At 40.5% G+C, this 22,996-nt stretch overlaps 1 protein-coding gene across 2 annotated transcripts in view; it reads left to right on the top strand.

Annotated features, from left to right (window-relative positions):
* The window catches only part of LOC124233455 (inactive phospholipase C-like protein 1), a 327,640-nt gene that overhangs the window by 269,421 nt on the left and 35,223 nt on the right, over positions 1 to 22,996 (top strand). For both annotated transcript variants that reach the window (XM_046650555.1, XM_046650554.1), the window contains 2 exons: positions 13,509 to 13,584; positions 15,739 to 15,848. In XM_046650555.1, the coding sequence (XP_046506511.1) occupies positions 13,509 to 13,584; positions 15,739 to 15,848 (186 nt within the window). The remainder of the gene's footprint in view (positions 1 to 13,508; positions 13,585 to 15,738; positions 15,849 to 22,996) is intronic.

Genomic DNA, 22,996 nt, shown 5'->3' with positions numbered 1-22,996 from the left:
TCAAGTTGCTGCAACATTTGGATTTCTCAGAAATGGTAATGAACTGTATAGATGCCGTCCAAAAGGAAAAGTTGTAACTCCTAAAAAAATATAGAATATGTTTAGAATAAAAAACCTGAAATCCTTTCCAAAGGGGTAGGAATGTTCAGCTTATTTCGGTATCAAAAGAAAACAAATCAGGCAACCAGGTAATCTTCGCATATTGAAAGCCAGCCTGAGTATGTCAGTCTCTACTGCTTATCAAGAGGAAAGAAAATGAGAATATTCTAGCAAACCTTGACCATGAGTTTCTCTGTACGGATTTTTTCTACATTGAGCTTTTCCCTAATGAGCTGAGTTGTCCTTATTTCTTACCAAACACTAGCTAATTTAATATTTGGAAATATTTCTTCTTGAGAGTTTTAAAAATTCAGTCTTAAAGTCATTTTAATAGTAATATTGTAATTATTATTCTATTATAGCATCTGTGTTGATATCAAGTAATCAAAACCCTAATACATTTGTAGTAGAGTGGGCTTATTTCCACAGCATAATATCTGGAGACATCCCCCTTCCCCTTTCCATATCTTATTTAAAACATATGTTTTCTATCTGCCCACTGGTACTCAAAATTTCCAAATTACAATCAATTTCTTTAAGCCTTTTTATCTCTTTTAAAATGCAAAGAAAATCTCTGTGAGTAGTAACACATTGGGTTATCAGTAATTTGTACCTTCAAATGAATTTCACAGATCCTGTCCTACCAGCCGGTTTTTACCTGGGAAGGGAAGAGATCCTAATGACTGAGGGTTCCCCAAGCCTGGGTAGGGTGAAGGTGAGGCTGCTCAAGGAATTGCCATTTTTCCTAAAGGCAGTCCTGTCTGCAGTCTCCCTTAATATGCTGAGTTGGGATATAGCCTTATAAATGCCTGCCTGATATTTAGGGCAATGAAAGCAGAGGTGACTTTCCTGGTATCAAGCACATGTCACAGCCAGAGGTGGGATATGACAGCTTCTGAAAAGCACTAAAGCAAACTGGGAACATTATTAATCAATAACTCAGACAAGTAGAACAGGCCCTATAAGTTGAAGGAGGAACTGACGCCTCCTTCCTGGGCTAGGGACACACGGAGGAGAGCTGTGCGCAGGGGACTGCTCGCCCAGCGCCGTTTCAGTCTCTCTGTGGTCATCAGGGCAGTTTTTCAGAACCTCTCCCAAGAACTTAATTTAAGAGCAGAACACCATTTCTAAGTGCCTGATCCCTTTATTGCGCTGTGATGGCTTTTGGCTCAGGCCTCTCGAAGAGCGAGCATCACTTCCCCACTCTGGATTTCCACTTTTTGAGAAAATACACCACTGAAGTAGGTAGCATAGTCATAGAGTCACTGCTAAGTCTTTTAAGGCTGTGAATGCAGCATAATTATGTTTGCTAATAAAAGTGATATGATGTGAGGTGCGTTTTTTTTTTATCATTGAGGATTAATCTTATTCTTGAGGTTGTTAAAAATGAATATTGGTTGCTGAAAGAGTTGCGTAGTGTTAGAGCCACGAATGGAGATGTTTAATTTCATAAACATCTGCTGAGCTCCTCCCACGTGCCAGCCGCGGTGTTAAGTGCCGTGGAAGGTCCAGCAGACCCTGTGCTCTGGTGGCTGACAGTGAGGAGAGGCCACCAGGCACCGTCCATCGCAGGCATGTGAGTCTGTGATTGGTGATGTGCTTATGTAACTCATCACTGAACTGAGGTGGTAACGGTTGGTGATTACACTGGAAAATACTTTGTGGTTTCAGTAGGACGCTATCAAAATTAGTTTGTTTGAATGGGTTTGACTTTTTTCTTTTCTTTTTACAATAGTGCTTTTATGCAGGTAGATTGAATATTAGTTTTGAAACCTGTCTTGAGCCCCAGCCCTAACATTTACTCTAGTCACGTTTCTACATTTGATTATGGGACATCATCTGGGTGTCTCAAGAACAAACAACAGCCATCTAATATGTCAAAACCTGGGTTCATCTTTTTATTTCCTAGGTACTCATTGACCCTTATCTGACCACTGTGAGAGAGACCACCGTGCCAACGGTCCTCAGTTCCTCCCAATGATTTCTGAATGTTCTCTCTCTCCATAGTAACTCCAGTAAGGTCTTGTTACCTACTCTTCAATATTAATGAGATCCATTGCTTCTTACCTTGTGGTGTTTCTCGTGTGTATCCATTTCCTTACATTGACTACGCTTCTCTCTTCTCCTCCTGCCTGAATTTTTCAGCAGGCTGAGAAGTCCTCCATCTAGTCTCTGCCTTTCCCTAGTTCAGCGACTGAAATAATCATCCTCAAATTCTGCATCTGATGTTTGGCCACCTTGCAAAGCCCTCACCCCCAGTGCGGATTGTTTGAAACCCCACTGCTCATTTGCTTCTGTTTGAACCCTCTCCTCAGGCAACCTGATTTCTCTTCTGCATCCTTTTCATTATCCATCCTTTTCTCTATGTTCCGTGCCACCTCGAATGCCTTCCTAGCCTTAATTGCTTCTCCATCAATCAAAGTCCTAACCTCTCGCAAAACTTACCTTATTAAGAAAAGATTCATTCATTGACTTTATTCATGACATTCGATACATACCATGTATAAAGAACTTTAGTAGATTCTGTGCAATACGGAGATGAATAAGCAGAGAAGGTATCAGCACAAATAGCCATGATGCGAAGCATGACAGCTCTTTGACTCAAGAGAAATATGAGTAAAATGAGATGGAAACATGAATATTTGGCACTTTAAAACACCGCTTTCTCCTTGGACATGTCATTTTGTGTGTATCTTTAGGCTTTTGATTAGCCAGCTCAACAAAGACATTTTGGCCGCCCGCTGTTGTGCAGGGTGCTGGGGGAAAGGAATGGTATGAAGCACAATTTCTCCCTGGAGGAGCGGGAAGTCCTGATGGGAAGGCAGGACTTACACCTGAAAAGGGAAGGAGCAGAGACACACAGGGTCCCGAGTGGACCAGATGGCGTTTTAAGTCCTGGGCTGGATGGAGTCTAAGGACGTTGAGGCCTGTGATGGGCTTTTTACAGTGACTTGTAATACACCCCCCCAACTCCCACCTCATGCTCAGCAGAATTTTATTTGCAAATAATTTTTAAACAAAAATATCGTTGGACTTTTCTATAATTTTTTCTTTAGATAGCTGAATTTTTACTCTTCTAATATTCTCAGCTGTCTGATTTTTCATGCATAGTCAAGAAGCATTTGTCTAACGTATTTGGTTCTTTGCAGTGTTTTAAATGAATGTGAGAACTTTTGGAGAGTTAGTGTTTGGAATGTAGCATTCCGAGGTGGAATAGTTATAGGAGATTGTGACTGTAAAAATAACCCAAAGCATTCTCCAAAGGTGACTTCCGTGCCGAATGATTTAACATTAACATAAAAGTTAAAACTTTACTACCGTAAGCGCAACTGATTTTCTGAAGATAAAAAAGAAGTGGAAACAATCTAGAGGACATAAGTCAAGGGTGATTTAATCTTTTACTGCGTCAGTGGGGTGTGATCTGGAGGGCAGTTGTTCATTTCTTAGTACGTCTTGAAGTCTAGCAAAAAGAGCCAACCGCTGTCTTTAATCACTCTTCTAGTGTAACCAGTACGCTGGCAGGTATCACAATAAAGCCAAGTGTAATGGGTTGGATTAAATACATTCTCTCCTGTCAGTGTTCTTACCAAGATATATTGAGTTTAGGATAGGAAAAGGTTGGAGGAATGTCTGCAGTCCCCAGCATAGTTTTGCTTATTGAAATCAATAAATTGAAATCAGATAAGTCAAAGATACTCTCCTTCCCTCCCTCTCTCTTATTGTGAAGTTTGTGTGGAACTTTATATTAGTTTGCATTTCAAAAAGTATATTGGCTTGTATAATAATAGAACCCAGAAAAAGAACAGCCTGCTGGCATGTGCTCAAGCAGAGCTGGCTATTTAAAAACAAGATGTCCTACCCTTAGTGCATTGAAACTTCCTTCAGTCGAGGGTGTGGCAATGTCTTCTGATTCATTTTCTGTATAATGTGGGAACTGTCAGCATCTTGAGTCTTGGCAACATTTCCACTTGGTACCAGGGTCCCAAGGACACTGGATATCCCAGATGCGTCAATAAGCGAGTATTCAGGCTGGCTCCTTTGTGGAATATACATCCTCAGAATTCACTTTGCCTTCTCAAATACTCAAGTCCTTGCAAACCTTTTAGTTAAAGGTAGTTAATTGGCCCGAAAATTCTGGAGAAGGTTCAGGAAAGTTAGTCCCCTAGTAATTTTATGAATGAGCTAAATTTTAATCATAGCTGGATAAAAACAAACATTTCTAATGATTACTCAAGATATGGCTGACAACTGTTTGGGAAACAGAACAACTAGAGAAAAGAAAAGGCAAAACGATCCCTTTACGCAGAAAGCAGCTCACTGAGGTGGATCCTGTCACTATCATGAGTGTGGAGACAATGTCCTGTGGTCTGCTCTGTGCAAGTTCTCTTGTCCTGTGCCATTATAAATCAGGCTTGGAATTGTGGCTCAGAGCTAGTCCCAAGGACTGAAAATACTTCATTGCGTACAACAAAGGCAGCGGACTTGCACTAAGCTTGCAAATGCTCAGAAAAGTAACGCTCTTGATTGGATCGATTTTGCTTAAAAACAAAAGATTTCAATTTGTTAACAATGCTTTTATTCATCTGATTTAAAATTTATTTTTATTTTTATTTTTTTGAGTAAGATTAGCTCTGAGCTAACATCTGCTGCCAATCCTCCTCTTTTTCTGAGGAAGACTGACCCTGAGCTAACATCCGTGCCCATCTTCCTCTGCTTTATATGTGGGATGCCTGCCAAGCAGTGCCATGGGCACACCTGGGATCCGAACCGGTGAACCCCGGACCGCTGTAGCGGAATGTGCAAACTTAACCACTGAGCCACCGAGCTGGCCCCTGATTTAAAATTTTTAAGGAAATTAAAAATTGAAGGAAATTATCTTCATTCTAGTTAGGAGATATATATGTAACAGCAATCAGATTTTTAAAATGTACCAAGTTTAATAAAATTCAAGTCTTATTTCAAGCAATCTGAACAGATGAGCCACTACAGAACCAAAAACTAGAACTCAGTGTTTTGATTAAAAGGAAGGTGAGAGATAGATTAATTATTTTGCTCTTCTTAAGAGGAGAGAACAAAATAGTTCTAGAATAGATTGGCTTTTTATTGACTCACATATTCTTAAGTGACTGCCTTTCCAAATTTGACAACTCCTTCCTAAACAAGCAGTGGACTCAAGTAAGTACATTTCCTTCTAGGTTTTATAGGATGAATATCTATAACGGTTGATACATGTTGCAAATTAGACTTGGAGGGAGAAGCAGTCATGGCAAAAACTTGTTTTCACGATGCTTTACTTGGTGAATTCTACTTTATTAATGTTTATCACCAACTTGCACTTGCAATAGGAATTCTACACTTTAGTATAATATCTGTATCACAAAACAACTTATAAGCTTAGGTCTGTTCCTCAAGAATGCTTGGATTCTAGTCTAAACTATTTCACTAACTAGCTATGTGACTTTAGGCAAGTCAACTTTGGGCTCAGTTTTTTCCACCTGTAAAATGGGATTGTCCATGATACATGGTCTTTAAGGTGACTTCTAAATATAAAGTTCTGTGGTTCTAGGAATTTAGATATAATTCAGGAGAAAATTGGAATCTATGGAAGGTTTATGAGTCATGATATGACGATGAAAGCTCATCTCTTCAGTTCCATTAAATAGTTACATTGACTCTGTAACTATTGCAATGATCCAAGGCAATTAGTTAAAATTCCTATAGGAGAAAAGCTGGAAGGACAGGTTTTTTTCATACAGATTGGACAATTTAATCCATCCTTGAGCAAAAACATTACTTTTAAAAACATTCCCTTTCTGTAAAGTTTTCATTTTAAAATAAATGATTCTGATATTAACTGACGACTTTACTCACCCCTGTTCAGGACACATCTCATGCTTAAAGTAAGCTGACGTTTGTCCTGCTAAGTCCTCTATTCTTTTAGATTCAAAGTGGTGGCAAGGAAATGAGATCCATTAGGAGATATTCATGTGACAGAACCAGAGGAAAACTCTTTGTATTAGTACAACCCCAAAGGCAACTAGGGGCTCAGGCTGAGACATCAGATATGTAAATCAGGCCACTGCCAGATTCTATTGTTTGGGTCAGCTCAGCTTTGGCTGGCTAAGTGTACTGACCACCCAGCTGGGGGATTATCTGAAGACACGCTTCTCACCTTCTCTCCTTGGCTTTTGCACTTTGTATTTCATTTCTGTCAGGATCTGTAGAGACCTAGGAAGGAGATGAAACACAAATCAACCATTTTCCTTCCTAACAACTTAGATAAATGACTGAGCTGAGGGGGAAAGGTTGAAATTGTTGATTTCAATGTGGTTTGGAATGTCTGGTACATTTCATCCATCCATCTTATTTGTTTTCTCTACAACTACTAATAATTGAAAGTTGACTGCGGAAAATGGAATAAAATTATTCTTCTAAATACAGTAGAAGCTGTTATCATAGAGAAGATCAAATGCTCTTATGAGAAAAGTTCGTATGAGCAATGATTTTATGTTCTGAGACTATTAATGATGAGGTGTTTTAGAGTAAAAGTGGTGACTTTTATTACTAAGGGATTTCAGGTTACCGTTGTCGACGAAAATAATCCATAACCAATCTATAAATGAAAATTTGGTTGAGTTTATTCTGAGCTTAAATTTTAGGATTATAACCCGGGAGAGTCTTTCCACAAAGGAACAGAGCACTCCAAAGAAGTGGGTGGTTATATACCCTCAAAGAGGGTGTTTCACATATGATTGAAATGTCCCTCCCACAATAGTCACAAGATTGCCCTGTCGGCACAGCACTTGATGGACACAGCAGGTAGTGGGTCTGCCATCTTGGTGGGCGTAGCAGGAGGCAAGTCTATTGTATCAAGCTGGGCGGCCACAGGTGAGCGCAGCAATCAGTTTCTAGCCTAAGGAAAGATGCTTAACCCTTCAGGAGATGCCAACGTTGGGAGGGAGAGGGAAGTTGCACCTTTATCTCAAGGGCCTTTGTTCTTGCCATAGGGAATCTCTAAAGCAGATATACAATGCATGCTCAACAGTCACAGTCAGGCCCTTTTGGAAAGACAAGATGAGGCCGAATTAGGTTTACACCAAATGGCTTCCTCATATATTCCAATATATCCTATTACTTGCCATTTTTATTTGTCACCCTCTAAGGGATCTCCAGGTGATGCTCTTCTGTGTTCAAGGCTGACTCACGCTTCACTGTCTCTTTAAGAAGTCATCTGTTAGACAACAGGAAAACAAACTTACTCAGTGGGGTTCACAATGTTTACTTGGGGGATTTTTAAGAGAACTCGAATCATAGGGTTTGTTGTATGTTTTGGTCCTGAATTTATTTTACCTCAAATAAGTAATAAAGTTTAAAATTTATTTTTTCTGATACTTGAGTGTTATATTTTTATAGGTATAATCCTGTGAAAAACTTTATGTTTATTTTTCAGTACTCAATTTGAAAAGGAATTAAGAACATGTAAGATTATAGAAAAATGGAGAAGCTTGGAGCAAAAAACAAGACAATAAGAGAAATTAGAGTTCAAAAAAGACAATTTTAGGTTTGAGAAGTGATCGAGAATAAATAACCTATTCTACTGTGTGTGCATGTGTGAGTAGTCCGTACACAGAAGAAATAAATATCACCAAGAAAGATAGGGGAAAGTGGTTGTACAAATGGATGATGGATCTGGGGATGGAGAGGTGAATAAGATGGGGTCCCTGCTCTGCTGGAATTACAGTTTCCTGGGGAATTGAGGGGTGAGAGGTAATATAGGTAAACAATTGTAATTTAAGATAGAAAATAAAAAATTTTGTAAACAGACTGAAAAAATAGAATGTTCTTGGAATTTGGAGGTGAGAGGGGGAGGGAAGGGGAAATCAGGACACCAGTCGCAGAGGGGGCGTTGAAGTGAGCTTTGCGGCCTGAAGGGATTCTGACCAGGGGAGATGGCTTAAGAAGACTTCCCTGGTAGAAAGAACTGTGTAGAAGGAGGAATGAGGAGGGCGTGTTTGGAGAAGCGTGATTCACACAAGTAAACTGGGATCCAGGAGAATGGGGGAACCATTAGGGGGAAGGCTGCTGAGGTCAAAGGGAGTCTCAAACTCTAGGTTAGAAGCATTTTACTTCATTCAATAGGCAAGGGAGACAGTGACAAAGCCAGGAGGTAACTAGTGCTCTGCTTTTGGAAGATGATTCTGCAAGTGGTATTTGGAAGGAATGAGGTGGGAAGAACCTGCTGGTAGCAGAGTATGGAAGCAAAGCCACCTCTGAGCCTCAAATGCAGTTTTGTGAGAACGGGGAGATAATAGGAGATATTTCATTTTTTTAGTGTTGGGGGGATGGGGGATGCGCCGGGGAGGATGAAATGGAGCACAAAATATTTTTGAAGTTGACATTTGAGCTGCCTCTGGAAGGATAATTAAACTTTGAAAGATGGTCCACGCAGTGAGAATAAAGGCTTAAACCAGGAGTGTTGTGGTAAAGAAGAAAACAAAGGGATAAAAGTGGGAGGAGGGGCCAGCCCCGTGGCCGAGTGGTTAAGTTCACCCGCTCCGCTTCAGCGGCCCAGGGTTTTGCTGGTTCGGATCCTGGGCGCAGACATGCCACTGCTCATCAGGCCACGCTGAGGTGGCGTCCCACATAGCACAACCAGAGGCACTCACAACTACAATATACAACTATGTACTGGGGCGATTTGGGGCGAAGAAGAAGAAGAAGGAAAAAACAATTGGCAACGGTTGTTAGCTCAGGTGCCAATCTTAAAAAAAAAACAGAAGTGGGAGGAGAGGCAAGATGATGACTGACAACGTGGGGGCTCACCTTCTGGATGCAATAGAGGCAAGAAGGATGTCTGAGATTGAGCCTGGGTGTCTGGGGGAGACAGAGAATGCTGGAAATTAGGGGTACATGTATCTAGTAGCTAAGCATCTCCACTTTTTTGGATCAAGCACTGTCTCAGACTCTTCGTGGATAGCACACTCTAAAAGGGTGACTAAAGATGGGGGAGTGGTTATAAAAGCATGGGCAAGGGTTAGGAAGCAACAGTGGATGGTGAGCACCCCAGATTGAGCAGTGGTGGAGAGCTGTCATCACTCCCAGGCCTAGAGGGGTAAGGGGAAGGAGCCATTCCTGGCACTCAGTACTCTTTGTACCTCCCAGAGAAGGGCCACCTGACAGGAGCTGTGGCCTTGCAGAGAGGAAGCTATCAACTGCAGTCCAGCAGCGAGGTCATGGTCAAGGGAGTAACTACCCTAAACCCTCTTGCCTCCTGCTTCCTGCCCTTGATTGCTTGCTGCTGGTTCCCATTGGCTGATCCCAATAGAAATGAGAGGCCGTGGAGCCTGGTTGATGTTGCCTCAGCACAGAGCATGGCTGAGAGTGGATCTGGAGGGGCAAACAGAGAGGACCCCAGCACAGGCAACTCCTCAGTAAAAACATTTTGAGAATTTATTCATTCATAAACTATATAACTTACTAACATACCAATATATACAGTATAGAACATCAAGATAGAAATTAGCATTGGATTTTAAAATAGTTTTACTTATGAATAATAAAAATCTTCTTGCTCTCCTGGTGTGATTGCACAGGTCGGATCTGATCAGCCTGCGTTGTTTTCAGTTCTCAGTGTTGCTGAGGAGGAAATTGTGGTTGGAACAGGCTGAGCAGCTGCTCTGCCATGTTTGTGTTGTTTACTTTGCTTGCGTTATCTTCATTTTCCTTTCAGGAATCCATATTGGGAAGCTTTTGTTTATTTAGAACAAGATGATATAAGTGGTATTTACTTTACTATTTTTCAGGGCTATGTAAGTTGAAATATTCTGGTGGAAACTAATAAATAAACGTGTTGCTATCAGCCTTCTCCAATGTGGAATTCCCTTCTTACCTTTTCTTACCTCACTTACCATATTGGAAACACATGATCTTCATTTGGTGCGGGACCAGGATCAATCTGCAAAGCTTAACGTCTTTTCTAATTGTACAGATAAAAATAAACGTGAATAAAAGTCCTCGTTGTTTCTTCTCACACCTCAATGGACTATCATGTGCCCTCACCCCCTAGTGCTTGTTTCTCCCTACTTTAGAAACCACTGTTGTAGACCATGGGAAGTATAAATCTGGAATTCAGGAGAGAGGCCAAGGTGGGAGACATTAGCTTTGAACAGATCTCCGTGGGTGCAATATTTGATAGCTCTAGGAATGGACGAAATTACCAAGAGGAGAGATAATAGTGAAGGGAAAGAATGGAGAGCTGAGGCCAGGGCACTTGGAGGATCCCTACGTGTATGGATATAAAGGAGTAGGAAGCAGTAGAGAAGACAGAGAGAGCAAAGCAGGAAAAGAACCAGGGTCCTGGAAGTCAAAAGGAGGGATGATCAGTGGTGTCAGCTGCTGAGCTGGAGAGAATGAGGGCCAACGATTGGCCAGGGAGTGGTTGATGATGAGGCCAAGGCTAAACTTTGAGGGTCTCGGTGGAGTCCTGCCTGAGTGAAAGCAATGAGCATGGGCTAGGTTTTTTAAGGAAGAATTGATGAGGACAACCATTCAAAGGCCAATAAAATATTTTGTTATTGTTTTTGTTTGCTTACTTTAAGGTTGAAGATGTTATTTGGAGAAGGGAAGAAACCAGGGGAGAGGCAGAGATTGTAGATGAAAAAAGGAAGGGGCTATTAGGAGTCGGTTCCTGGGGAAGCAGGCAGAGGTAGGATTCAAAGTCTAGGAGGGAGAGTTAGCTCTGGTGAAGAGGCCACTTCGTCTTCAGGGTGTTCCAAAGAGACTGGCATTTTTGGATGCAGGAACTGTATTCCTTTTGTACTCAATGCTGAGAAGATTCTTAGTAAAATATGGCAAAGAAACCTGGCCACAAATCAATAGGTAAAGAGTTTTTTTTCTTTAAAAGGATACATTGGAGTCTGGTTGAAATGGATTGGTTATGGGCATGCCCTCAAGTCGGGCCGGGCAAGGTGACTTTGGAACGCTGTATTTCAGGCTCAGAAGATTGCATATATGTGAAGGCATGCATTCTCTCATGGAGCATGGCCCAGCCAGACAAAATCAGAGGGGTGCTATTATTTTTATGAAAATGAGTGGATGCCAGGAAACCCAGATTTTAGTTCCAGCTTGATCATTAATTAGCTCCATTTTTTGGACAAGAATCTTCAGTCCTGTAAGTCTTAGTTTCCTTTTTTATAAAATTAAGGGGGTGGTCATGATAACTAAGCTCCTTTTAGCCTTAAAATTGATTCTAAAAATGTATAGTATATTATCTCTTTTGCTCATGGTAAAGTCACAGAATGTGTCCATTCTTTATGAATGTTTCCCTTGCTTGAATTTCATGAAAACTCATTTTGTCTACTACTTGATTAATGGTGACATCTGGTAACTTTCGAAAATATTGTATAAAAACTCAATGTTGCATGTATGGATGCTAATCTTAGAAAAGACTGAAACCAACTGCCCTCATATGAAGTCTTCCTCTGCCTGTAAATTTCATTCACGTGGAAGCTGCAGTAACTCGGGCTACTGTTAGCCACTTGATAAATTGTTATTCACAAGTATTCCAATTCCTCTTGGCAGTTGAAAGAGTTAATTAATGCAGTTAAAAAATCTGACTCATATGGAAGCAACCCAAGTGCCCATCAACTGATGAATGGATAAAGAAGATGTGGTATATATATACACACACAAAGGAATGCTACTCAGCCATAAAAAAAGACAAATCATCCCATTTGCAACAACATGGATGGCCCTGGAGGGATTTATGCTAAGCGAAATAAGCCAGACAGAGAAATCAAACACTGTATGATTTCACTCATATGTGTAAGATAAACAAACACGTAGACAAAGAGAACAGATTAGTGGTTATCAGAGGGGAAGAGAGTTGGGATGTGGGCATAAAGGGTAAAGTCACCATATATATGGTGACTGAAAAATAATAATGTACGGCTGAAATTTTACAATGTTATAAATTATTATGACCTCAATAAAATAATTTAAAAAAAAGTCTGACTCAGTCCAGACCTTGTTGGGTGTCTAGTTTTACAGTTTTGATAGTCAATTTAGCCCTCCAAATAAGTCACTTTGAACTATCACTTTAGGCAGGAAACATGAGTAATTGAATTCTATTTCGTTGAATTAATCAATCATATTTCATTCACTCATTGGAGTAGACTGAGCTGCATGGAGATAGGGATTTGTCTGTTTTTGCTCATCAATGCATCAGACCCAGGCACTTGCCGCAGTGCTTACACATCGTGGCTGCTGAACAGGTGCTTGCTGAATGAATGAATGGTATGATTTTGCTCCTATGGAATTGTTAGGCACTGAAAATTTGTGATCCAATGTTCTTTTCCATTTGAAAATTTGTAGTCATAAACCACTTTGTATTTGGAAGTGATCCTATAAGGCTACAATCTGTTCAACAGCCTCGAATTATGAAAAATGTCTTGCTCAAGACCTTTTGTGTCCACTTTGGATTCTGCCTTGGACTCCCTTCAGAATGTTGAGCCAGACACATAAAACATGGACTGGCCAGATGAAATGGGACATTTACTGAGAGTAGGAGAGTGGTTGGAAATTCAGGAAGTGTTAGTTTGCCTACTGGTTGCCTTTCTTAGTCACTTCTTCCAAAGGCCCCAATCCCTTATATTTCTGATCACAACTTCTTTACCAATATTCATCTTGCCCCTTCTTCACATACAGATTTTCTTTCTCTGTCCCTCCAACACTTGTCTTGTTTCCCCTACTTTACTCAGTATGTTAGTTACCTCTTGGACATATTTGCTTTCTACCCAAACATGGAAGGCAGGGACAGCCATTTCCGTGTTATTGCCCACAAACTCTGCAGAATTAGTTCCTCTGACATCTGACCCACTCTTCATTCTTGCCAATGGAGCGGGAGCCCTTCTAGAGGGAGAACCAGACCTTTACCATCTTTGGGCCACCCAAATCCAAGCTCCCAGCTTCATTGATGTGTTCAGGAGTCCTTTAGCTCATCACTAGGTGATTCTCTATTCTGATTCTCATTGCTATTGTTCCAATGCCACTTGCCTTGATGTTGCAGTAACTTTTGAGGTGAGGGAGTGGAATAAGAGGTGTTCATAAATGTGGTGATCTGGAACTTAAAAAATGTGTATGCGTTGATTCATTAGTTATTTATTTGGCACCCATGGTGTCCCAGGCATGTTACATAACTGGAGCAATCGTAAGGTAGGTGACTCTAGGTGTAGTGTTGGGATGGATGGAGGTTGGAGCAGAGATTGTCCTCCCCTCTCCCTTCTCTTGTGGTTAAGGCCATGGTTCCCCATTACTGCCAGCATCCTGTGTGTCTCCCTGTATGTCATCTTTCCAATGAGCCAGTTTAAGGACTTCTAACAGCCACCATTTTTATGCTTATTTTGTGACAGATGATTCAAGAGAGCCGGTTTCTCATAGAAATGGCAGATACAGTCCAGGAAAAGATTGTGCAGTGTCAGAAATCAGGTAATCTCCCCAGTTGCCCCCCTCCCTTATTTTGCTTAGAAACCTTAATGATAATTCCTGGCAGATTTTAAAAGTTTCTGCTTTTACTCTTAAAATTGAAATATTTTATGTCATATTTTAACTATATGCTGAGTTAAACATAAGTCTTTGTTTAGTACAAGAGAAATCTAGGTGATAGTAGGTGGGCTATATGTGAGTATCTAGGGGGGTGGTGTCTGAAGATGTCTAGAGAGGTGAGGGTTCTGAATCTACTTTTGTGGTTTGGAAGCCTATCAAGCCTTTTACTACACATTACCCCTTAGAACCACTTCATTTTTACAGTTTGAACCGTAATCCTATTAATACTCTAGATGTTTGCCTCATTTATTAGTCTTCATTTTAGATTTAGATTTCTTCTTCCTTTAAGTGTGGGATGGGGCACGTGTCTGTGAGGGCACACCTCTGCTTAAGTTCACCTTCATTCACATTCCTGCACTTTTCTCTCTCTTGGATTCACATTCTCCTTGATCTACACACACACAATAATGATTTTGATGAGGAAGATGGCAATATGACGAATGCTTGATTTATTTACATGTGATATACTAAGCGCATACACAGTGTTATTTATTCTCATAACAACTCTGCAAAGTAATCATTGTTACATCCAATCTACAGATGAGGCATCTGAGATTCTGAGAGATTGAGTGAATTACCCAAGATCCCATATCAACACGTGGTCGAGCTGACCTTTGAACCCAGACCAAACTTTAAAAATAGTGCTCTTCACTGCCTGGCCTGCAGGCTTAAATGTTTCAGTTGAGAGGAAGCACAAAAATATTAATACCAAATGCTTATGTAGCACTCCCATGTGCCGGGCACTACTTTGAGAGGTTTGGATGTATTGACTCATTTAGTCTTCATCACAATCCCTTGAGGTAAACACTCTTGCTATTGCCATTCCACCAAGGAGGAAACTGAATCGCAGAGACTCTCAGGGACTTGCTCATGCTCGCGTAGCTGGCTAGCAATAGAGGTAGAGTGTAAGCCCCGGCTCCATAGTCATGCCCTTACATGTGCTGTGTCATGATGTTAGCACCAGGAAAGTTCATGTGGTTTTAGGCTGTGTTAATAAAAGCAGAGTAACTAGAACAGGAGGGTGATGGTAAATCCCCACCTCGTGTGGGCCACCTCGAGCCCCCTTGGAGTGTGATGTTCCTGGGTGCAGATCCCTACATATCTCAACTCCAGGGAGCTGTGCAATGCAGTGGCCCTGCCTGGATGTCACCATCCTTAAAGAAGAGACATTATGAGTAAGCTGAAATGTGTTAGAATGTTTAATCTGGAGAAGAGAAGACTCTAGTGGACTTTATCTAACATCTTTCTTTGAATATTTAAAGGGCTGCACTGTGGAAGAGAGATTAGATGTTGTTGGTCTGGGTCTAGCTAGTGCCAAGGAGTGGAACTTCCAGGGAGGGAGACTTTGGCTTGATATCAGTCATAGCTTTCCAAAGATGGAATTAGCAGCCCAGAAGAAAGTGTGATTCCCGTCTCTGGGGTGCTAACACAAAGACTGAAGAAACAGATGATGGTGATGTTTTTTATAGTATTCAAGCTTGAGAAATGGTTGAGCTAAAAATAACTAAGGCCATTCCCAAATCTGAAACATGTAGGTGTTTCTAGGAATGCTATTTTTTAAAAAATCTTTTTATTTTTGCTCAACACTTACTAATTACCGTTGTCATCTCTGTGGGCTCCAGGGCCTCCTATGAAGCCATATGGATGGTTCATAAGGAAAAGTAAGATGTGTGCATCCATCACATATGGTTATCATTCACATATTTCATTGTTTCATATAAAAACCAGGTAGAGGACAAACAAAATATGTGTTACCTGTTGGAAGAATTTGCTTCTTAACTTCTCATGTCTTTATCTATGGCTCCTAGCTGTTTAAAATGTAATTTGGTCTAATGCGTTGATTATTGTCAGTTTCCCCTAAGGTGAACCATTTGATGGGGATGAACAGACTGGGAGGGAGAATCCAATTCAGGGATTTAGAAATTATGAGAGAAGGACAGGAATGGGAACTATATTTTTAATGATAATATTTTCATAATAAAAGCCCTATTTTTCTGAAATTTATGCTAAGAATTCTTATGTGTTCTCTTTTCAAAGGGATGGAGTTCCATGAGGAACTTCATAATCTGGGGGCAAAGGAAGGCTTGAAAGGAAGAAAACTCAACAAGGCCACTGAGAGCTTTGCTTGGAACATTACAGTGTTAAAGGTAAATGAAATTCACAGGCATCCCCTCTGCCTATATTTCTCTCCCCCTCATCTCTCCAGTGTGCAGAGAAGCATCAGTGATTACGTAACGGGGATTTGAATTTTTCAGTCGCATGTGGCCTAATCACCGCGTTCACGCTCTAAGTGATGGCGAGATACATACTGGGATTGACACACTTTTTGCCATAATAGGGCAATGAGGTTTGTGGCAGAGGCAGAGGACAACACGACCTAACTCCTTTGCGTGATGTTTGTGTGTGTGTGTGTTTTCACTCACATGAACATTTCTGTTCAAGCCAATATGGCTGTTCTTGTTTGTGGAAAGAACAACGCCAAGTGTTGCTGGAGAAGTATCCAACACAAGTGATTTGGAAGAGGCTTAAACTACAGAATATCTGGAGCCATTCAGGATTATTTTATTTTGAGAACCGTCTCTATAAATAGACAGTTTTGCAAACAGCTTTACAAGTCAGTTTCTTGAGATTATGATTTGCTCTGCTGAAAATTAATTTTAGGATTTTGGAGTAAAGATGCCACTTTGCATATTTTCTTACATGAAAGGAGAAATGATTTAGGCAGTTAGAATAATTTATTCTTGACAGTGTGATGGGAGAAAAACAGCCACAAGCAAAATTAATAACTGCTGACATTTAAAGAACACTTTTTATGTGCCAGGTACTGTTTTATATGAATTAACATTTTAATACAAAAACTCAATACAGTTATTATTCTCATTTTACAGGTGAGAAACTGAGGCATTGAAAACTTATGTATATTACCCAAGGTCACTCAGCTAGCAGCTGGAGGAGCTGGAGTTTGAACACAGGCAGTCGGTCGGCTCCAGAGCCTGGGTCTTTAACCTGCTCTGCAGAGAGATGCTGCATGTGTTTATGAAAGTGCTAGGGAACTCTAGGACACATCACGAATGTTTCTTAAAGATTGAGTCCACAAATATTTGTTAAGTTCCTCTTATGTACTGGGCCCTGGGTAGGCATTGGGGATCCAGGAAGAACAAAGGAGATGCAGACCCTGACCACATGAGTTAGCAGTCTAGAGGCTGGGGGTAGGGTGGGGAAAATAGGCATCATTTGTTTACAGGCAGGGAGGAGCTATGGGGTTTATATAAAGAGGAGTTTATTTTATGCTAATAGAGTACCATGTGGCAGTGTGGATGCAGATACAAAGCTTTCTGTCCAGCAGGTATTTGTGTGGGCTTGTTAATGTGCCGATAACTGAGGAATGTGGTAGGGATACAAATATTGGAAGAGTAATTCTTGGATCTCCAGGACTAGTCTACAAGGGGAGACTGACATGCAACTAATAATGGCCTTTGGTGGCTCAGCACTTCAGTGTGACAAGCACTCTTGGCTACATAGTCTATATGCGTTTCCCCATCCTTCTTTGCGACAACCGTGTGAGCTCATCCTGACCCTGATATGACTGTCTCCATGTCGCAGAGGAAGAAACTGAGGCTTAGGGAGGTTTAAGTTTCTTGCCTTCTGCTGAGCTGAGATCTTAACTCATGCCCATGGTTCTAACACTACCCTGTCCTCCTCAGTCCGTGTGACAAGTCCCGGCAGCCCAGTGCAGCGGGGAGGGCACAGGCGCTGCATGCAGACTGCCCCATAGCTGTGAGGCTTCAGCCAAGTTATGTAATTTCTCTGAGGGTGATAATAGTACCTATACTTGGTTTATGAGAATTAAATGAGATAATATGTACAAGAGAGCTAAGTGACAGTGCGCAAGACACTATATAAACACTTATATATACATATACATACGTGTGTGTGTGTGTGTATGCTATTACTTTATACATATATAAGCTATTACTTTTGCCAGGTGAAAATGACCATTGGAAGAACAAGTCTTTTGTTGTTTGTTTCTTTTTTTATTTAAAATTTAAAAAAATTAATTATTATTTTTAATTGAGATATAATTGTTTGTTTCTTTGTTAACTTCTGACTTAAGCCCATTCACTGTTTTCTGAGGTTTGTTTGTGTGTTTGGTTTAGTGACAGGAGTTGGCTGCTAGATGGGGCCAAGCAAATGCTGTACAAATTATTCCGAGACAGATCTTTTGAAACAGAATCAATCTTCCATTATTGTAGCTCATGTACTAGCTGTTGCTATTTCAGTCTGAGCACTAGGAAATTGAACACGAATAGTGAACTTTTCCAAACTTCTAATATTTCCTTTCTCTCCTCCGTTGCGTTTGACGGGCCTGCTAATCAGGTGACCTTTCCCCAGGTGCTGAACAAATGACCTGCTTGGAGTTTGAATTTTAGCTGAGGGACACAGAAACGGGGCTCTTTTGGAGACTATTTATGCCAGTGGTACCTCTGAGCAGATCTCCTCTCTAAGACTCTTCCTTTATTTCTTGTATCTTGGATCTGGAGCTCTTAGTTCTTGCTTTGTTCTCTAACCTTCCTATTGATTTTCCAAGTTCTTCAAAGTCATCCAATAAATGCCCTTTTCCTTACGTTTATTAGAGTCAATTTGCATTACTTACAACTGGTTGAATTAGTAATAACCACACTGGTAAGAAATAATCACTGAATTAGTAGGATGTGGCAGGACTCACCTGTAAAGTTTTGCATTGCCTACTGAAAAGGTTTCCTTATACACAATTTATAGAAGTACTCCCCACTGTCTAGCAGGAGGAAGTGGAGATTGACCAATATTGGTTGAAGAGGTGGGTTCATGTAGCTAAAAATATTTAATTTCAATGTAATTTCCACCAAGTAAAGAAGTAGCTAGAAAAAGTGAGAAGTATGCCATCAGGGAAGTGGTGGGTTGGCAGCATAGAGTGGTGGAAAGGGGCGTTGGCTTTAAAGCAAATTGAGCTGAGACTAAAAAATGAACTCTTTCTGTTGTCTGCAATTCAGTATTAGATTGATGTGGTATTAATAAATGATGGGGAAACTGGAGAAAAATTTGTGGAGACAAAGATGAATAGCTCTACATACAATGAATATGAATCAGACTCACAGTGTCCAAATTTTTCAAGCCAGAGATGAAGACTTAGAAGCCAGCAAGGAGGCTGAAATCGAGATGGTCCTGGAAGCTCCCATACATGGGTCTTTCTTTCATTCATATTTTAGCACCATGCATGGGTCCAGAGTGGGGACTTCCTTAGCAGATTTTTCGCACTTCCCCACCCTTTTGCCATATGCCAGTAGCCAACTATAACAGTCATTTTCCTCCTATCCCTTTCTTACTCTTCACTGCTGAGCACAGAATCAAACTCCTTAAATAGCCACTCTGTCCATTTGGGATGATGTCATGGTGCTTGTCTCAATGACTCAGTCTTCAGTGTCTTTTCCAGATAATCGCTGGACCAAGATAGCTCCCTCTCCTCCCACCCTCACACATTAACAATTCTTCCCATCTGTCTTTCCTCCATACTGTCCTTCAGAAATGAGTTTTGTTTGGTTATTAACATAATATTAAAATCTTACAATGGGAATTTTTTCTGTTTTTAAGTCTTCCAGAAAGAGATACTACATCACTTGCATAGCCAACCTATTGTAGTGAATTGTTAGTAATTTTGGAAGTGTCTCACTCATGAGAATTCTGAAGCTCTCTTGGAAGAGAGATATGAATTTATGCTGTATTATTGATAAAACACAATGTGTTATGAGTGGAATTCATTTAAGCTCTTGGACTCCATCGAGAATATTTGACTCTTTAAGTACAAAAAGAACTTCATTGTAAGGTGGCTACACCTGTATAACTAAAATTAGAAAGAACCCGAGAGTAGAATTTTAGTGAGCCTTTCCCGTTATATATTTTTCTAACTTGGCCTGTTGGCTATTTTAAGGAACTAAATTCCATTATTTTTACATTATTTTAAAGTTTGATGAAAAAAAAAATTTAGCAGGCTAGAGAAGTATCAAGTAGAGATATATAAGAAATAGTATTAAAAAATATAATTAGTAAACATCATAAAGGAAAAGCTATGAAGTAGGTGATCACTAGATCTTAAAAAGAAATAAAAGGGTTAAGAAGTGGCTGGCTTCTTATTTGTTCATGAGTCTCATTGATTACTAGTTGAAGGATATGTATTAAATAAGTGATGAATAAAAGACTATTTCATCAGTGAGCACTTCTATTAATTGATATGTATTTATACTTTCCCTAGATAGATTTCCAGCTTATAATTTAATGCATTCCAGTGTGTGCCATTAAAAAACGGAGTCTCCTTTATAGATTTATGTTCGGTAAATATGACTAATCTTTTTTCACCTAATTTTTTGGCCTTTTATCACTGCTTATGCCTTTGCTTCTTCGGCTTTTATCTTCACAACATTTTCCTTTTCCTTGGGAAGAGCAGAGGCTGAAGCCTTTCACTTGTCTTTGAGTATTTGTGTTTCTAACCTAGGCAGATTCTCTCATTCAGCCCCCAAATTTCAGGCCCTCACTTCTCTGGGCAATATTGCTATGAAAGGGAAATTATATGGATGTCAGTGTAGTAATATGCTTTCTGAGAAAGCCTGCAAAGAGGCTTTATTAAACAAAGACATTTAAAGTCTTTGCTCAGGTAGTGAGACAGGAGAAGAAGGGAAACAAGATGATGGGCCAATGGGAAAAGAATTATGAGGAGAGGCATCTATCTCTGAAAGACTGAGCGACAAGAATGAGTCTCCCTCAACTGATTGACCATAAATATTTTAAATCATTCTGTGAGATACTGTGTGTGTTTGGGAGGGGGCGGGGAATCAAACCCGGCTCTTCTGGCAGCCATGATGACTGTACCCCTGGGGGCTGCTCTGAGGTTATATAAAGAAGAAACATTTCCAGCGTCCTTCATATTGTCCATCGAGAACTTCTCCTGTGGTATTTCTGGCAGCTGCTGGCTATTGTTGCTATAGAAGCTGAGAAAGGCTACGTTTCCTCCTGAGCCAACTCATTCAGAAAAGAACAGCTTTTTATGAAGTGTAGAAACAGATCCCCAATGACAACAATGCATTAATAATAAAGTATTCTTCGTACTGATATTACTTTCAATTATTAAGAAACATAAAGCAAAGTGGTCAACAGTACAGCCTCTGGAGCCAGACACTTTCTAGCTGTGTGGCCTTGGAAAATCTTTTGTCTCTATGCTTCAATCAATTAAGATGTGCTAGGTTGTGTTGTGGTAATAAAAATCTGAAAATTTCAGTGGCTTAAAACAGTGGCTTATTTCTTCCTTGCACTGAATGTCCATCACGGGTCAGCAAGGGTCATGTAGGAACTCAAGCTAATGGGGGCTCTTTCTCAACGAACACGTCTACAATCCTGGGGGCAGGGAAGCACAAGCTAGTTTTAAACACTTCCGCCGAGGAGTCTCACATATCTCTTCTGTTCACATTTGACTGGCCGAAGCAAGCCACATGGTGAAATCTGACTTCAGTGTAGACTTGCTCAAGGAAGGGGAGCTGATATTGGTGAATATAATCTATGAGTGATAGGTTCCTCAACTATCCCCACCTCCTAGGGTTAGAGCAAGGACTAAATATATATAAAGTGGTGTCTGGTATATAGAAAGTGCTATGTAAGTTTCTATTATTTTTATTATTAATAATGAGCATTCAGTGCCTACGATGAGCAGTTAAGTGATTTTCACCCGTCATCTTAAGTAATTTTCCAGGTAACTCTGTAAAGTTACTGTTACTACACCCATTTTACAGGTAGGAGAACTGAGGCTCCAGAGGTTAGGTAACCTTCTCTTTAGCATGTAGGTAGTGAGTGATGGAACAAGGCTCTAACTCCAGAGCCCATGCTGTTAGCCCACTTTGCTATGTCTCAGAATATTTATAGCACCACAATAATGATGTCTTGTATTAACTGAGTGCTTTCTATGTATCGAGTATTGCACTAGGTGCTTTGTATCCATTATCTTAATCCAGGGGAGCGGGTGTCCTGCCTGGCTAACATGAGTATTCCAGTCACCTTGACAGTGTATTCTTGCAGTGCAGAAGGGTACATTGAGAGAGTGTAGCTTGAGACCATGAAGTCTCCTTGTTCTGATACTACATTCACCAAGCAACTCTCTGGTCTCCACTTGGCTTCCAAGTATACTTTTCTAGTGGAGATAGAGTGGGTTGACTAAGGGACATAACTAGTCCCATCTGCCTGGCAGTCACATTTCTCTTAGTTAATGAGTCATTTAAGTTTCTTTTTCATCTGTCCATCTCCCATGAGTTTGGTTAGCATGAATCAGCTCCCCAGGGCCTCATCACCCCTGAGTGATTGGATGCAATTGAGCCCCTGGCCAGATACCATTGAGATTATGAAAGCAAAACAAAACAGCAACAAAAGTACCAAAGCAGAGGGCCAGACCCTCGCCCCACCCTGAGAACCCAGCCAGCCCCCTCCTGTTTCTCTTGGACAGCTTCATTCTTCACTGGCTTTTAGTCTGGACTTCGCCAGCCACCACATCTTCATGAGATGGAGGAAGTTTAAGAGCTGTGCGGCCAGCAAAAACTTTCAAAGGCGTGCTCCCTTTCATATTCCTTCCTCAGCTCACTCCTCCACAGCCTCAGTTTTGCCTCTCAGATCTACAATCTGTCCTTTATCACCTAAGCTGTTAGAGCAGAAGTTCTGGAATCTTCTTCCTTTGAATTACAAAGCCCAGACGATATAGAAAGGAGAGGTGACGTCCCTGTAGGTAAAGGCTTCACTGAAAAGAAAGGAGCCTGCCAAGAGGCCAAGGTGAAGAGCCTGTAAGTCACCAGCCTTGGGAAGTGAACAAAGCTTTTAATCCTGTGAAGTCTAAGGAAAATACTTCCCAGTGATATGTATGAAATAACAAATTCTTGGGCTGTGAATTCCCATCTGTTTTATCTTAGAATTATCTAAGTGTTTAGGCCTAAAGGAAGTGGGACTACGAGTCTAGAAATCTATAACCAACTAATATAATTTTTCAAAATTATCTTATCTTCTCTGGGGCTAGATTTTCTCACCGAAAAATGAGATCAGACATTATGATTGCTAGGGTCCTTACAGGTCCTCACATTTTATGATTATGTGTTATTTTCCATCCTTTTCTGTGGCTTAACTATATTACATTGCTTAAATACATTGCTCCTTTTGTCACTAAACTTACCAATAGTGTAAATGTCTCTACTTATGTATTTTCCCTTTTACGTCTTGCGCCCCCACCTTTGTG

This window comes from Equus quagga, unplaced genomic scaffold, assembly GCF_021613505.1.
Source record: "Equus quagga isolate Etosha38 unplaced genomic scaffold, UCLA_HA_Equagga_1.0 203_RagTag, whole genome shotgun sequence".
In the NCBI taxonomy this organism is placed as follows: domain Eukaryota; kingdom Metazoa; phylum Chordata; class Mammalia; order Perissodactyla; family Equidae; genus Equus; species Equus quagga.
This window is presented reverse-complemented; position numbering and strand designations above follow the sequence as displayed.